This window comes from Malus sylvestris, chromosome 13, assembly GCF_916048215.2.
Source record: "Malus sylvestris chromosome 13, drMalSylv7.2, whole genome shotgun sequence".
NCBI lineage: Eukaryota > Viridiplantae > Streptophyta > Magnoliopsida > Rosales > Rosaceae > Malus > Malus sylvestris.
This window is the reverse complement of record NC_062272.1, coordinates 19,152,387-19,168,437: the sequence shown is the minus strand read 5'-3', so window position 1 is coordinate 19,168,437 and position 16,051 is coordinate 19,152,387. Positions and strand designations below refer to the sequence as shown.

Genomic DNA, 16,051 nt, shown 5'->3' with positions numbered 1-16,051 from the left:
AAATAAGATGAAAAGATTTAGTTCTGCATGAAAATATAACATGTATATAAGACACTAGATAGAGTAACATTGTACTCATACTATTTATAAATTGCACTTGTAAGTTAAGAGCAAATCCACCGGGGCTTGATAGCCCGACATCCAGCCCCACAAATAGCCCAGCACCTAGCTAAAACCTTCCAGCCCAGCCTAATAGGCTGGCACCCAGCCCAAGCCAGGCCATAGGCCGGTCCAAAATCGACATACCAAAGAGCCGACTCATCTGAAGTCAGGCTTGCGTCAGCCTGATATCAAGGGCCACTGAATTTTTTTTTGCGCTAGGCATGTGCGAAACAAGCGTGCATGGCCACGAGTGGCCGATAGAGTTGCAGAGGCGGGGCCCACTGTGGAGGCGCAATATTGGGTTTCCAGCATGGGGACACGTGGCTCATCTATGTCCGTTGGATTTCCAAAAAAAATTGAAATTTAAAATTAATGGCTATTGACGTGGCACAATGAGGATCGTTCAGATTTTTCCATAAAAAAAATATAACAAAATAAATAAACTATAAGAAATTATTAATATTTTTTTATAAAGTCAGAAATTAAAAATAAAATTATTATTTTTATTGTTTTATAATAAAAAATAATAATATTTTAATAAAATTGATTAGGCTATTTTTTTTAAGGATGGAGATGCATTTGGTCTAACACTATTTTTTTAAGGGTGCAGGCAGTGGGGCCCGCTTGTCAGTCCACTTGTGTTCACCCGAATTAGGGCTACGTGGCCCTCCTCAGTGCCGTAGGATTTCCAACGGCTAGTTTTTGTAGACCGTTGGATTTCCAATGGTAAAAAAATTTTAAATTTGACTTTTAAAATGAACTGTCCGATCACAGATCAACGGTCCACGTTTTTTTCACAAAAAAATAAAAAAAAGGCTCAACGGTGAGAAATATGACCGTTGGCCAGTGGCAACTCCTTGGTTCTTGGATTTGAATATTTTTCAAATCCAACGGTTCAGATTAATTAACTATATTAAAATTTATTAAAAATTATAAAAAAATACAGAAAAAATATTAAAAAATACATAAAATTTTTAAAAATGTTATTTTTTTTTCTATAAATACCTAACCCTCATCTTCTACCTTACACCACATTCAATATTTTCTACACTTTCTATATTACCTACATTTCAATATTTTCTACACTTTAAGAGAAAAAAATGTCTTCGTGGAAGCTCATTGAAGATGTTATGTTGTGTGAATGTTGAGTTCACACTGCTCATGACCCGATTACGAGTAATGAGATGAATAAGTGAGAAATGTGAGTAAAACTACGAAAGCGTTTTGCGATGTACATGAAAAAAACGGTAGAACTAGTCAAGGTCTTCAAGGTCGTTAGAAAAAACTCAACCCATCCCTTGTTGGAAAAACGCCATCTCTTATGCTTTGGATAATGACACGTGGCGTGACGAGATTGGTTAAAAATCTTATCTGAAATTAAAACTATTTTTTTTTCTTTTAGAAAAAATTTAAAAATATTTTAAATGGGCTGGGTGTCAGCGCATTTTGTAGGGGTGGAGATCGTTTGTGCCAGCGCATTTTTTCACTGGGTGCCAACGCATTTTTTAAGGGTGGAGATGCATTGGCCTATTACTATTCATTGGAGTCTATTACTGTTTATTGGAGTAGATAAATAAGCGGGGTGCTAGCACAAAATTCTTAGAGGTGGACGTGCTCTAAGGGCAAAGTCCTAACCATTTAACCTTATCTCTTCTTTTGACAGTGGAGACTACAAACCACAATAAGTGTTGCTATCTCCACGTGGTGTTACATTAAATGGGATAACCAAATGCTCACGTAAACCCGTTTCTTTCTCCACTTCTGCACTATTCTTTTCCCCATTTGTCCTGGAAAGTATGGGTGGAAAAAGAAAAACTACGCATCTTTGAAACAAAAACCCTATAATTGCACACTAATTATTTGATTTTGGTGTGTTAGGAAAGTTGGGTTTTTGAGATCTTTCTGGATAATCCAGAAAAAGGTGAGCTGGGAATTTGTTAAATCCCCCTTGTGTGATTGTTTTTATTGTTTTAGGTGTATAATCTGTTTCCAAGATAATATTTTTTATTGGATTGTTATGAATTAATTATTTGGATTGCTCTCAGATTCAGATTCATATATTTTTTTATAGACTTGAAAGCTGATCTTCCATTGCAGGTGGATTTGTGTTCAAGGAGAAAAGCTGCACCAAAATGCATGAACTGTTCTTTGAATAATCTTGAGTAAGTTCCTTGTCCAGGTTTTGAAAGTTGTTTAATTGGTATTTGATTATTTAGTTTTATGCAGTTGAATTGTTTGATTGATGGTGGATTTCACTTTTACAGTTGGTAAAACATGTAGGGAAGGTTCAATTGATCCACAGATACTGAAATTTGAGGTTTTTTTTCAGCACTTCATACCGTTAGGAGAACTTGCAGTTTGAAATTCTGAGTTGCTTTGTTGGTTTTCTGTGTTTTAGCACCTCAAATCTGATTTCGTGATTGATTAGTACTTCATGTTCATAATTAGTGGGGGGAAGGATGGGGGGTGATTTTTGAGAGTTTTGTGAAGTTTGATACTGAATTTTGATCATGAAGAAACCGAATTAGGCAGTATGAGTGGCAATAAGACTATAGTTTGGTTTAGGAGGGACCTGAGGATTGAGGACAATCCTGCCTTAGCTGCTGCTGCTAGGGATGGTAGTGTTTTTCCTGTTTATATTTGGTGCCCCAAAGAGGAAGAGCAATTTTACCCAGGTCGAGTATCACGGTGGTGGCTGAAGCAGTCTCTTGCTCATTTGGACCAATCCCTGAAATCCCTTGGGGCAGAACTTGTTCTTATCAAAACTCAGAGTACTCTGGCTGCTCTCATCGAGTGCATTCAAGCCATTGGAGCTACCAAAGTAGTTTTCAACCATCTTTATGGTATATCCTGGAACCTCTCTTGAAAGTAATTTCAATCAACTGATAACTTTAATTCGCGAAAAGATTAGTGAAGCTTATCTAGTTTTAATTCTTTTTATGCCTTATCTAATTAATTCTCTCAATAAGTTTGTGTCTCTGTCCTGATTTATCATATATCGAGAAATGGAAATCTCAATCCTTCATCGGATCTCTGTATTTGTATTGTGTTTTAGACTAGTGGAAGATGATTCTATTCATCCTTAAAATTTTGCCTGTGCACAGTCGTAACTGTTAAGCTACCATTGATCCGAAAAGCTAAGGTAATACAAAACTGAGTCTGTATACACAACATAACTAATGAATTATCTATCATTAACTTGAAGGTTTTGCTTCTTCGAGATATTTCACAAAATCCCACTCAAGAAATGGTCAAAATTTGTTTTCTTTTATAACTAGGGCATGTCACAAATCTTACCGAAAACCAATTTATTAAATCGACTATTAGGTTAAGAGTAGGAGGGCAGCCCTTCTCTGTCGTGCTGCTAAGTAAGTCGATGCTGCTTGCGTAGTTAGTTCGAGGCATTTACTTTTCTTTTCCACTTTGTACATATTACCTGTTTTTTTCATCCCAGATCCCGTTTCACTTGTTGGTGATCACAACATCAAAGGAAAGCTGGTGGAGCTAGGCATTTCTGTGCAAAGCTTCAATGCAGATCTGTTGTATGAGCCATGGGAAGTATATGCTGGAAAAGGACAAGCTTATACAACTTTCGAGGTGTACTGGGATAAGTGCTTACACATACAACGGGAACTTGTGACACGTCTTCCTCCATGGAAATTGATTTCGGCAACAGGTACTTTTCAACTTCCAAAGATCTGCGTGTGGCACGTCTGCTTGTTTGTGTTTTCAGGAAAACAAATAAAGAACAGGAGTTTATTACATTTATTGTTGTTAGTGATAGGAACTGTAGCAAAATGTTCACTCGAGGAACTGGGTCTCGAAAATGAAACGGAAAAGTCTAGCAATGCCCTCCTAAGAAGAGCATGGTCTCCTGGTTGGAGCAATGCTGACAAGGCACTAAGTGAATTTTTCGAGTTGCACCTGCTTGACTACTCAAACAACAGGATGAAGGTTGGACAAAACTCCACATCACTTTTGTCCCCATATCTTCACTTCGGAGAACTGAGCATTAGGAAAGTTTTCCAATCAGCTCGAATGAAGCAGATACTGTGGGCAAAAGAAGGGAACTCTACTGGGGAAGAGAGTGTGACACTTTTTCTGAGGGCCATTGGGCTTAGAGAATACTCACGGTATCTATGTTTTAACTTCCCGTTCACTCATGAGAGACCACTGCTGAGCAACTTGAAGTTTTTTCCATGGCAAGCTGACCAAGCCAATTTTAAGGCTTGGAGACAAGGTCGGACCGGTTACCCTTTGGTTGATGCAGGAATGAGAGAGCTATGGGCAACTGGGTGGATACACAACAGGATAAGAGTGATCGTTTCAAGTTTTGCTGTGAAAGTGTTGCTTCTTCCTTGGAGATGGGGAATGAAGTATTTCTGGGATACGCTTATAGATGCCGATTTGGAAAGCGATATCCTTGGTTGGCAGTATATCTCTGGGAGTTTACCAGATGGCCATGAGCTTGAGCGTTTGGACAGTCCAGAGGTAAGTTTTTGCTTTAGTAATGTTCACATAGAATCTTATTTCACTCTGTTCTTTCTAATTAACTGAATTTTCGGATTTAGGTTCAGGGCTCAAAATTTGACCCAGAGGGTGAATATGTAAGGCATTGGCTGCCTGAGTTATCACGTTTGCCAACCGAGTGGATCCACCATCCTTGGGATGCACCTGATTCTGTGCTTAAAGTTTCAGGTGTAGAGTTTGGGTTTAACTATCCAAAACCTATCATTGAGATAGATTTGGCTAGAGAACGCTTGACGAGCGCCATATTCAAGATGTGGGAAATGGAAGCAGCAGCAAAGGCTGCAAGCTCAAACGGCACAGATGAAGTTGTTGTTGACAACTCCATCAGTGAAGATTTGCCCATCCCAAAGGTGATATTAAAGAAAACCTCTCCTTGCCCTACATACTCCTCTAATGATCAGAAGGTACCAACATGTCAAAATTCCAAGAATAATCAGTTTATTAGGAAGAGATCAAAATTTATGCAAGACGAAAGCCCACTCCCAGATAATCCGCACAATCCTAACGAAGCTGGGCCCTCGAGAACAAATGAAGACACGAGCTCTACTGCTGAATCTTCAATCTCTAAGAAGCAGACAACTAGCAGAAATTCATTTTCGGTTCCACAGTCATGTTCATCATCAGAAGGCAACCCCTTTATGGGGTGTGAATCTTCTGAGATGAAGCAGTCATGGCAAGAACAAAGTGATATGGAGCAGAGTTCAAGCAAAAATGGTAACTAATCAAAAAAATTGTTTAACCGTATGATGATTTTATTTGGCGTACTGTTTCAAATTCACTCTACTAAATGATTAATTAAATGCTATTAGACATGTATCAATATGAAAGTGAGGTTGACATGTTATTGTGTTCTCTCCAGGAACAATTAGAGATGCAAATTTAGGTATGTATTTGGCCGGGTTGTTCGGGGGTAGGGAAGGGATGACAGATGACTCAATCTGAGAATTTGTCTCTATATTTTGTTCGCCTAATCAATAGTTATAATAGTCGGTTCTATTTATATTGAGTTTCATTGCTTGTATAGCGCTGTTTAATCACATTGTTTCAAACTTGTGTGGGAGTAGGAGCCGTGGAAGATGAACACCTCTGATACAGAATTCACCGGCGGCTGCTGAGTTCATCAAGAAAGAGGACCGTTCTGGATAATGTAGTAAGCATTGTAAAATCTGTCCTTTTGGTATGACTAGCTCAATGTAATCCCTAGTATATAAACGAAACGAATTCTGGCTAATATCAGATGTCCATTCTGCCTCCACAATGGTAGATCTAGAGTTCGATGATTTACAAATTAATAACGTCTGACAGACAATTTGCTAAAATTGTTGATGCAAGTGTGCATGTTTATGAATGCGTCCGTAGAGATAGAGCTGTCCGAGATACAATTTTGCTGGGCAAGCCATTTTGTCCGTAAAGACTTTCAGGCAGGCCTTTTGGGACGTAGTTGCCCACGAAGGTTTTCTTAGGGAAAGTTCAGCGCCGGAGAATTCTGAGTTTGCCCCCACAAAATTGTCTCACCGGGAAAGAATAATTTCTTCTTGTGAGCTAGCAATGTAATGTATCCGTAACTTCATCTGAACAATTAGAGCCTTCCATTAGTTTGATCACTTGCATTTCTCAACTTAAATCCAAGTAAATGAAACTCAATCATCACCGACTAATCTCTTGTTAAACAATCTCGATACTATGTTGTATGGTCGTTAATCACGACGTAAATTCAGATGCGGTTTCTTATGCTTGATGATGTTGATTGCATGCGGTATATTGATCCGTATTAAGAGAGATGGTTAATAATGCATCAGTTTTGTATGTTTAACATTATTCGTTGAAAAAAAAACAAACAAACAAACAAACAAACGTACGTTTGATTGTCCTGTTAGAAAACACACTTAGTACTACGGTTTAGTAGTATTCCTTTTCACTTGTAAGTGAGGGGTCTTAAGTTCGATTTTCACCAAATGCGAACTTGAACTACATTATTGCTAGCTCATTGTGAGGCTAATTAAGCTCACACCCTTCCCCTTAATATAGATAATATTGTTTGTTAAAAAAAAAAAAAAAAAAAGGTTAGAATGATAATATGGAAATGGCCAAAATGTAATTGAGTAATTAAACAGTATATTGAAGCGTCATGAATATTCCCCCTTGGTAATGGTTAGGTCCAGTTAAGTACATATTAATACATTCAAAGAATTTCAGTGCATGCAGTTGTATCGATCACCCGTTCTCAATCAAAATATCAAAATTAAGGAAGCTTTTTGGGTTGTGATGTACTGGGTCTAGGCAATTGTTGTTTGTCGATCGTCTGTGTGTTAAATATTTTGAGTTGTTTGAGATTTTGAGAGAATTAAAATTTAACTTCAAAACTACATATTGTAATACGGGTGGATTTGTGACACTACATGAAGATGTGAGAGTAGAGTGCAAAAAATTAAGTTTTTTCATATTATTTCACAATAATGCATATGTGATACTAAATATTATCTCATGTGATTTGGGAGAAAAACACAGCTAATGTATGAAAACGGTGCACCAAAGTTTCTCTCTAGATTGTGTCTATTTATTTATCAAATGAAAGTAGTTCATTTTACTTTTACTAAATAATATCATAGAATTACCAGAAACTAGTGACACAATAAGTTCCAAATCCTCAATGCCTTGGATGTGCACAACCCTATAAAAATCTGCACTCGACGGAGGTTCAGAAATCAAAGAGGCGCCTGCTCAGAAATCGAAGAGGCGTTTGCTTTCTCAAAAGTTGGGCTGCTTAGAGATCACGAGGGTTGATCTCAGAAATCGAAGAGCCGTTTGCTTTCTCAAAAGTTGGGCTGCTCAAAGACCACGAAGGCCGATCTCAGAAATCGAAGAGGCGCTCGCTTTCTGAAAAGCTGGGCTCCCTAGAGACCACGAGGGCCGATCTCAGAAATCGAAGAGGCACCTACTTTTCCAGCCTTGTCAGCACCTGTCACACGCACACTCAGCTTTGCGGAAATTATGGGCATTCTGTCAAAGACTTCTGGGGAAGTAGAAAACACATGAATCTTACTGTTCAATCACCCACTTCCCACACGCAACAATAGCTCATGGGTACCACAGATAACTTTGCCAAAGTTCTCTGCCAAAGTTGAGCACGTGAAGCTTGCAGCTCCCACTACATCGCTCTGACCAAGAAGGGTAAAAGAATAGCAAAGAAACAGCACTAACAAAGTTTAGACCCATAAATTTTGAAGGTCTAGCTACCATATTATTACCCACAAGGGTAAAGGAACAGTACCAATGCTGGATAATTGGAAAGTCCATGTATGTCAACCTCTGTGCTTCGTGGCAAGGTAGACTAGCAAACATGCCCAACCTTTACTCACATTCGAGAAAACACTCCCAATAAGATTGCTTGCTCCAAAATCGAAGAGGCACCGTCCTCCGAATCTAAAGAGCCAGACTCCCAACATGACTACTTTCTTAAAAATCGAAGAGAGGGTAAAGGAACAGTACCATTGCTGGATAATTGGAAAGTCCCTGTGTGTCAACCTCTGTGCTTCGTGGCAAGGTAGACTAGCAAACATGCCCAACCTTTACTCACATTCGAGAAAACACTCCCAACAAGATTGCTTGCTCCAAAATCGAAGAGGCACCGCCCTCCGAATCTCGAGAGCCACTCTCCCAACATGATTACTTTCTCAAAAATCGAAGAGACACTGCTCCCCGAATCTCGAGAGCCAGACCCCCAGCATGATTGCTTTCTCAAAAATCGGTGAGGCACCGTTCTCCGAATCAATCGAAGAGGCGCTCGCTTTCTCAAAAGCTGGGCTGCTCAGAGACCACGAGGGCCGATCTCAGAAATCAAAGAGGCACCTACTTTTCTAGCCTTGTCAGCACCTGTCACACGCACACTCAGCTTTGCAGAAATTATGGGCATTCTGTCGAAGACTTCTGGTGAAGTAGAAAGCACATGAATCTTACTGTTCAATCACCCACTTCCCACACGCAACAATAACTCATGTGTACCACAGATCACTTTGCCAAAGTTCTCTGCCAAAGTTGAGCACGTGAAGCTTGCAGCTCCCACTACATCGCTCTGACCAAGAAAGGTAAAAGAATAGCAAAGAAACAGCACTAACAAAGTTTAGACACATAAATTTTGAAGGTCTAGCTACCATATTATTACCCACAAGGGTAAAGGAACAGTACCACTGCTGGATAATTGGAAAGTCCCTGTGTGTCAACCTCTGTGCTTCGTGGCAAGGTAGACTAGCAAACATGCCCAACCTTTACTCACATTCGAGAAAACAGTCCCAACAAGATTGCTTGCTCCAAAATCGAAGAGGCACCGTCCTCCGAATCTCGAGAGCCAGACTCCCAACATGACTACTTTCTCAAAATCGAAGAGAGGGTAAAGGAACAGTACCATTGCTGGATAATTGGAAAGTCCCTATGTGTCAACCTTTGTGCTTCGTGGCAAGGTAGACTAGCAAACATGTCCAACCTTTACTCACATTCGAGACAACACTCCCAACAAGATTGCTTGCTCCAAAATCGAAGAGGCACCGCCCTCCGAATCTCGAGAGCCAGACTCCCAACATGATTACTTCCTCAAAAATCGAAGAGACACTGCTCTCCGAATCTCGAGAGTCAGACCCCCAACATGATTGCTTTCTCAAAAATCGAAGAGGCATCGTTCTCCGAATCTCGAGAGCCAGATACCACAGACCACTTTTTCAAAGTGCTCTGACAGAGTTAAAACATGTGAAACTGGCAGCTCCCACTACCGTGCTATGACCAAGCAGGGGAAAGGAATAGCATTACTACTTGTTGTTAGGGAGACTCCTATATATGTCGACCTCCATCCCCAACGGACAGGCAGACCTGCAAAAATGCTCAACCCTTCATCATATCTGAGAGGGCACTCCCAACAAAGCCTTTCGAAATATTCAGCTTTCTTTCCCCCCGATAATACCTCTGCAAACAAGCTATACTAGAGCAAGAATATCTCATATCATCAGGGTTAAAAGCAAGAGTATCCCATATCATGCTTTTTCCCTGTTTTTTCTTTTGGCCTTGTTTTTACCTGCAAGACAAGGAGAAAGAGAGCAATCAGTCAGCACTTGGAATCAAGCTTCCAGCCAGGAACTGACTGCCTGGAACCCCTTACCTGATTACTTACCTGGCATTGCTCTCGAGTACTCATCTTCAACATCTTATGTTTCCAGGGAAGATTCCGCATCGGCTTGAGGAACAGATAGGGCAAGTGCGAAGGATACAAGGAAGCATGTGGAGACAAGCGTAATAGCACACGTGCCGATACATCCATTACTCTGTCAAAAGCAAAAGTATCCCATATCAGCAGGGTGGAACGTACTCTAGATTTGATGGACTTGTTTTGACCCTCAAATTCTTCAGTCGGCCTTATACTCTGGAGGAAACCAGAAAACCCTCCAGCTCAGTTCAAGAATAAGCCTGTGGAAAGTTACTTCTTCAAAAGCAAAAGTATCTCATATCATCTCTTCTCATTTTTCTTCTCTTTATCCTTCATGCTGCTGCAAGATGGGGAGAAGGTGAACAATCAGTCGGAGCTCTGATTGCTTACCTTGTCTGTCACCTCTTTCAGCAGATCCCCTAGCTCGGCGACTTGGGGGACTCCTACTACATGGTTTGTATCGCGCTTGACCAAGCCTGAAACTACAAGTAAGCTTCAAGTGAAATTGATACATTACCTTGTGCATCTCCACCAGTTAAAGATACCACCCCTGGATGGAGGAAGAGTACTTCCAGAGAAGATGCCACATCTACCTATGAGACAGATAAGGCAAGTCAAGACGACACCACACTCCGATACTTAGAAGTTTCGTGATTACGAGATCATTCTCCCACAATATTTCCTAATGTCATTTGTACTAAATCATTCACTCGTACTCACTAAAGGAGAGCTTGAACCTATGTACTTGTGTAAACCCTTCACAATTAATGAGAACTCTTCTATTCCGTGGACGTAGCCAATCTGGGTGAACCACGTACATCTTGTGTTTGCTTTCCTATCTCTATCCATTTATATACTTATCCACACTAATGACCGGAGCAATCTAGCGAAGATCACAAAAAGCGACCGTTTTCGTTACCTATGATCTATCTTGCAAGAGAACGGAGAATTAGATGGAGATCTCAACCATAGAATACGAGCTGGATGGAAAGAGTGCATCCGGCGTGTTGTGTGACCGTCGTAGGCCACTGAAGCTCAAGGGAAAATTTTATAGGACGGCAATAAGGCCAGCGATGTTGTATGGCAGAGAATGTTGGGTGGTGAAGCATCAACACGTACACAAAATGGGTGTAGCGGAGATGAGGATGCTTCGTGGGATGTGTGGGCACACGAGAAAGGATAAGATTGGGAATGAGGATATCCGAGGTACAGTAGGAGTAGCCGAAATTGTAGGAAAGATGAGAGAAAATCGGCTCTGGTGATTTGGACATGTGCAAAGAAGGCCGACTGACGCTCCGGTTCGAAGATGTGACTACGGGACAGAGGTTCAGGGCCGAAGGGGTAGAGGAAGACCTAGGAAAACTTTGGAAGAGACTCTAAGAAAAGACTTAGAGTACTTGGATCTAACGGAGGACATGACACAAAACCGAGCGCAATGGCGTTCTAGGATTCATATAGCCGACCCCACTTAGTGGGAAAAGGCTTTGTTGTTGTTGTTGTTGTTGTTGTATCGTCTGTAGTAAATTACTAATAATATGCATAAATTTTGATAGTTTCTGTGATGAAATTACATACAAATGTCTTTAATAAAGTAATGATATTGCATAAATTTGATCAGAGAAAAGTGCAGTGATGTGATTATTATTTGATTAGAAAGTGGATTATGCTAAATGAGGGGGCATAAGACGATAAAACAGCATCAACAAACCATAACAAAAGTGAAGAAAACTAGGAGCATTTAGCCTATAAAAGTTCGTTTCTTTTAACTTTTAATTGCAAATGAGAATAAAAAACCAAAATTGCCCTACAACAAAGACTAAACAGGCACTAAAGCATGAAGATTAAGCAACATGATCAAAGAACTTCACCAGGAGAATTCAAAAAGTTCGACCTGATAACGCCATAGAAATACGATAAGAAGAAGCCTAATCAAACCGGAGCAGTTTCATTTTCTTGCTGCCTTGATCCTGATGGAGCCGCATTTTCTTGCTCTCCTTCACCAGACAAATCCTCCAATGACCTTCCCTTTGATTCAGGGACCAAGAATGTAAATAGCAGGCCTAGCAAGTTGACCACACCCAAAATTATAAGGGAGTTCCTCACCCCAATTCCCTTTTCTGCGTACTGAAATCCGAATGCGCCAATCATTGCCCCGGCCTTCCCCCACGCAGCTGAAATTCCGTGACATGTTGACCTTAACCTTGCTGGGAAAATCTCTGCAGGCACCACAAATGTCGTGGCATTTGGACCGAAATTGGCGAAGAAGAAGGTCAATGAGTACATCACAACAAACCCTACTCGGTTTTCTTTTAGAGTCCAGTGCTGGTAAGGAATGGCTAATGCAAACATGAAAACAGTCATGAAGAAAAAGCCCATTATTTGAATTGAGAACCTTCCAATCCTATCGATGAATGCCACAGTGAACCAGTACCCTGGGACAGTGCTGCATAGGGCGATGAGGGTTTGCGCTCTGGCAATTTTGAAGACTTCTTCAAGAGCACTCATGGTCTTTGCCTTTGGAATCCAACCAATGGCACTGAAGATGTCCTTTTGAAATAGATTCTGGCTGTAGAAGGCAATATCAAGCAAGAACCATGTGCTGGTAGTTCCGAGCAAGTGAAGACCATGACGCCGAAGAAATTCCTTTGAAAAAAGACCAAAATCATTCCCTCCTTGCTCAGTTCTCCCTTGTTCTGCTTCAACTTCAACCTGCAAAACTTTTGACATATCAGCAGCAGCCTGCTTGGCATTCTTGGCCACCAAGGCAGTGTACCGAGCAGTTTCTGGCATTTTCGCACGCCAGTAGTAAGTCATCAGAGCTGGGATAGCACCAAACATCAAAATAATGCGCCAAACATAATCTGCTTCAGGGAAAATAGAGGTGGCTGGATCAGCTTCGTAAGATGGTGCAGGAAATCTTGCCTTAAAAGCTGCAGACACAATAATTGCAACCGTTCCACCAGCCAAAATCCCAAAACCCTGCATAGCAAACACGGCAGCAATGAAGGCTCCGCGAGTCTTTTTATTTGCGTACTCAGACATGATAGTGGCTGAAAGAGGGTAGTCGCCGCCAATGCCAAAGCCTAACCAGAACCTGAAAAAACAGAGTGTTGAAATCACTGCCTTGGGTTCTCTACCAAACGAGAGGCCGGAGGCAATAGAGCAAATGACCATGACCATAAGGACCATGCCGTAGACGCGTTTTCTGCCCAATTTGTCACCAAGCCAGCCGAAGAAAAGCTGGCCAGTTAGGGTGCCACAGAAGGCAACACCATTGACAGCGGCCGAAACATTATGAGGCAAACTGCCTGGCTCTGCAGCTCCGTGTTTCTGGTAATAAATGCGGCCGAGCAATTTCGTGACAAGGGAAATGCAGAAGAGATCATATGCATCAGTGAAAAATCCCATGCCTGCAATCACAATTGCTGTGAAATGGTACCATTGTGTTTTGGCCACATCAAGTGCATTCAGCACCTCCAATTGATCATTGGCCATCGCTAATTAGTTAGCCCTCCTCTCAAGTTATTGTATTCCCTTCAACTGCTCAAAACCTGAAATTTTTTATTCAAGGAAAAAGAAAAACAATGTGATTTTATCAATTATGTGACACAAAGATGATCAAAACATGGTGAGCACATAAAAATTTGGGAAGGGGTTTGGACAGTGTCGTCTGCAGGGCACCTCTCACAAAAACAAGATACCATGTATTTTGATTTTATCTGGTAACCAAAGTGTCCTAAATAAGACAATTCTACTGAAATTCTCTCATGAACCAAAAGAAGACAGCAGAGGAAAAACAAGACAAAATAGGGGTTTATTTGATTCCACTGCAATCAATGAACTTTCGTAAACAGATGAGTTCGTCAAGAGAACCATACGACCTTGATGATGACAGTTTCACACTAAATGACGCATGAGAAAATGGCCCACAACACAGGAAGTCATGAGTCAATAAATAAGAATTTATTAATTTTTTCCAATTAGAAAAATGGATTTGATCTTTTTGTAGATATATAATTAAAAGACGCAAAATCTTGTCTGTGTCAAACTCACAAACTGAATTATTCATTCACAACGACAGCAAATTAAATTGGTATAGTAAATAGATGCAGCTGAATTAGCAGAGAGATGGATTGAAATTTGAATTTTAAATAATTTTTTGCTATTATTTTAGTAATTTTTGGTCAAATATTCCTAGGAAAAAATTCAAGTGAAGTTAAAATTCTTGAAAGCAGGGCTAAGGTCAAATTACACTGCTGCATCTACTACAACTAGCTGTTTGTTTCCAGAGCTCTAAACTGACAAAAAATAAACGGACAAATACATATTTAAATATATTTTTCACACAACCCAATCTACATTAACCAAAAAAAAAACAAAAAAAAAAACAAAAAAGAAAGTAAGTGCCAGATTCAGAAATTTAACCTCAGGCCCTTGTGCAAAAGATTCAAGTTTTTGTTAAACCCACCGGAAACACAATATCATATATAGGAAGACTAATGAAAATGGCTTGAAAACTTTGAGTTTTAATGATAAAGACAAAATAAAGCGTAAAGTGAATAGTACCAGGATTGACTTTTTAGTGTAAAAATATGGTTTTTCATTAAAGTGAACAGTATCAGATTTTTTTCGTTAAAGTTCTCATCATATATTGCATGCTTTCACCTAGGGGTGGCTTTGGGATTTCAAAGGCCCAGTGCAAATTTAAATTGTGAACCTTCAACGTACAATTTTTTTTTGTGTTTAAAATAATTTTTTTTTTCTATGATATATTTACAAGTACGAAACTTAGTATGAAAGTCAAGTTTGTAACATAATATCGTCTATAGTATATGTCACATAAATGAAATTTTTAATCAAGAAAAAAGGACGTAGATAAAAAGATACAACAATTTTCAAAATAAAAAATAATCTAGGTATGTACTAATTAAGTTATATATATATAATTAAAAATGGGGGCTCCCGGAGATGGTGCTCTGTGCAGCTGCTCCTTTGGCACCCTCCAAAGGAGCCACTGCTTTCAGTTACATTTTTTCATTTCCATGAATAAAAAACAGCTTGAAAAAACTCACGCAATTTCCCTTTTGATTTGATCTTCTTTCTTTTTGAGAACAAACGTGAAGAATAGGTGAAACTGAAAAGAACTTCCAGGAATATTCTTGTAATGAAAATACCTTGGCATTACGTGCCCAAGGTTTAGCAAAACTAGGAAAGAAAGAAAGAAAGAAAAAAAAAGGATGAAACCTTGTGAAAGCTTGTGAAAGATGAGGGGAATATGGGGTTAAATTTGAGAATTTCAGTAACAATGATCATGTTGATCAATGTTAGTGGGTTGCAGATGTGAGTTAGGCCAGTTAGCCAAACACCTATAAAACGAATGGTTTAAAATATGACAAAATATCATCTTGTAAAACGAATAATTAGAGATTTGGTCATCATTTCCTTACCATCCAAATATGGAAAGAATGTGATTTCGGATCCAATCAATTACATTACATAAGCAGGCAAATGAAGATTAAAGAACACAAACAAGAAAATGAACAAAACCAAACAATAGCACAAGAGTGAAAAGACAAACAAACCTTGTATCTGAAGCCGTACACAAAGGTGAAGAAATCTTAGAATCTGAGACCGAGGCACGAAATCATGCAGAAATCACAGTACGAGGAGAACCTGTATCTGTGTGTTCATGCAACTAGTAGTGATGAAAAACCAGATCGAGTTAGAGGGAGTGTCTTTGTAGTGATGAAGAAGTAGTTTTGGGAATGAAACACAAAGACCAAGTTTACAAGGCCAAAGGGTAGAAATGGCTTTTTACCAAATGTAATTAATTTTAGACAACAGAAAGAGAGAAATATGAGGAAAGAGAGGAGTGAAGTATGGGAATGGAGGGAAGGGAAGGGGGGTTGTATCCGTATTTAACTGCAAACGACCCTCTAAATTTCTCAGTCATGTAGGAATCTTTCTTCTACCTGGCATATTCCCCCCATCTTTCGTTCTCTCACCTCACTTCACTTTTTTTTTTTTATCCTATCTTTCCTGCTCTTAATTAGTCAATTTCTTAATATCCAAATTTTATTTTTTGGATTCTAATTATTAGTATTAAAAAAAATACAATGGTAATAATTCTAATTATTCTTTGCGTAAGTGTAAGTAAATTTCATATTTGGACACTTGAAATAGTATTTGTTATTAATTTTTTACGGGATGAGAAAGGCAAGAATTGAA

At 39.5% G+C, this 16,051-nt stretch overlaps 2 protein-coding genes and 1 long non-coding RNA gene across 7 annotated transcripts; 2 read left to right on the top strand and 1 right to left on the bottom strand.

The window, feature by feature from the left end:
• Positions 1–1,834: 1,834 nt before the first annotated feature.
• Positions 1,835–5,951, top strand: LOC126596267 (cryptochrome-1-like). Of its 5 annotated transcripts, none has more exons than XM_050262790.1 (8): positions 1,835–2,023; positions 2,200–2,264; positions 2,367–2,945; positions 3,557–3,778; positions 3,887–4,593; positions 4,674–5,346; positions 5,492–5,515; positions 5,697–5,890. In XM_050262790.1, the coding sequence occupies exons 3-8, from the start codon at positions 2,636–2,638 to the stop codon at positions 5,720–5,722; spliced, it is 1,962 nt and encodes a 653-aa protein (XP_050118747.1). In that variant the 5' UTR covers positions 1,835–2,023; positions 2,200–2,264; positions 2,367–2,635; the 3' UTR covers positions 5,723–5,890. The 5 variants fall into 5 exon arrangements, with proteins under 5 accessions (XP_050118747.1, XP_050118746.1, XP_050118749.1 ...); XM_050262789.1 differs by having other exon boundaries at positions 1,836–2,023; positions 3,881–4,593; positions 5,697–5,951; XM_050262792.1 differs by lacking the exon at positions 5,492–5,515 and having other exon boundaries at positions 1,836–2,023.
• A 1,358-nt stretch (positions 5,952–7,309) lies between these two features.
• On the top strand, positions 7,310–10,869 carry LOC126596266 (uncharacterized). The gene is made up of 2 exons (XR_007613934.1): positions 7,310–7,859; positions 8,774–10,869. It is a non-coding gene; the product is annotated as an uncharacterized LOC126596266 (long non-coding RNA).
• Positions 10,870–11,471: 602 nt separating this feature from the next.
• On the bottom strand, positions 11,472–15,692 carry LOC126596265 (probable inorganic phosphate transporter 1-7). The gene is made up of 2 exons (XM_050262787.1): positions 15,406–15,692; positions 11,472–13,374 (listed from the first exon to the last, which is right to left on the bottom strand). Exon 2 carries the CDS (start codon positions 13,316–13,318, stop codon positions 11,753–11,755), a length of 1,566 nt encoding a protein of 521 aa, XP_050118744.1. The 5' UTR covers positions 13,319–13,374; positions 15,406–15,692; the 3' UTR covers positions 11,472–11,752.
• Positions 15,693–16,051: the final 359 nt, after the last annotated feature.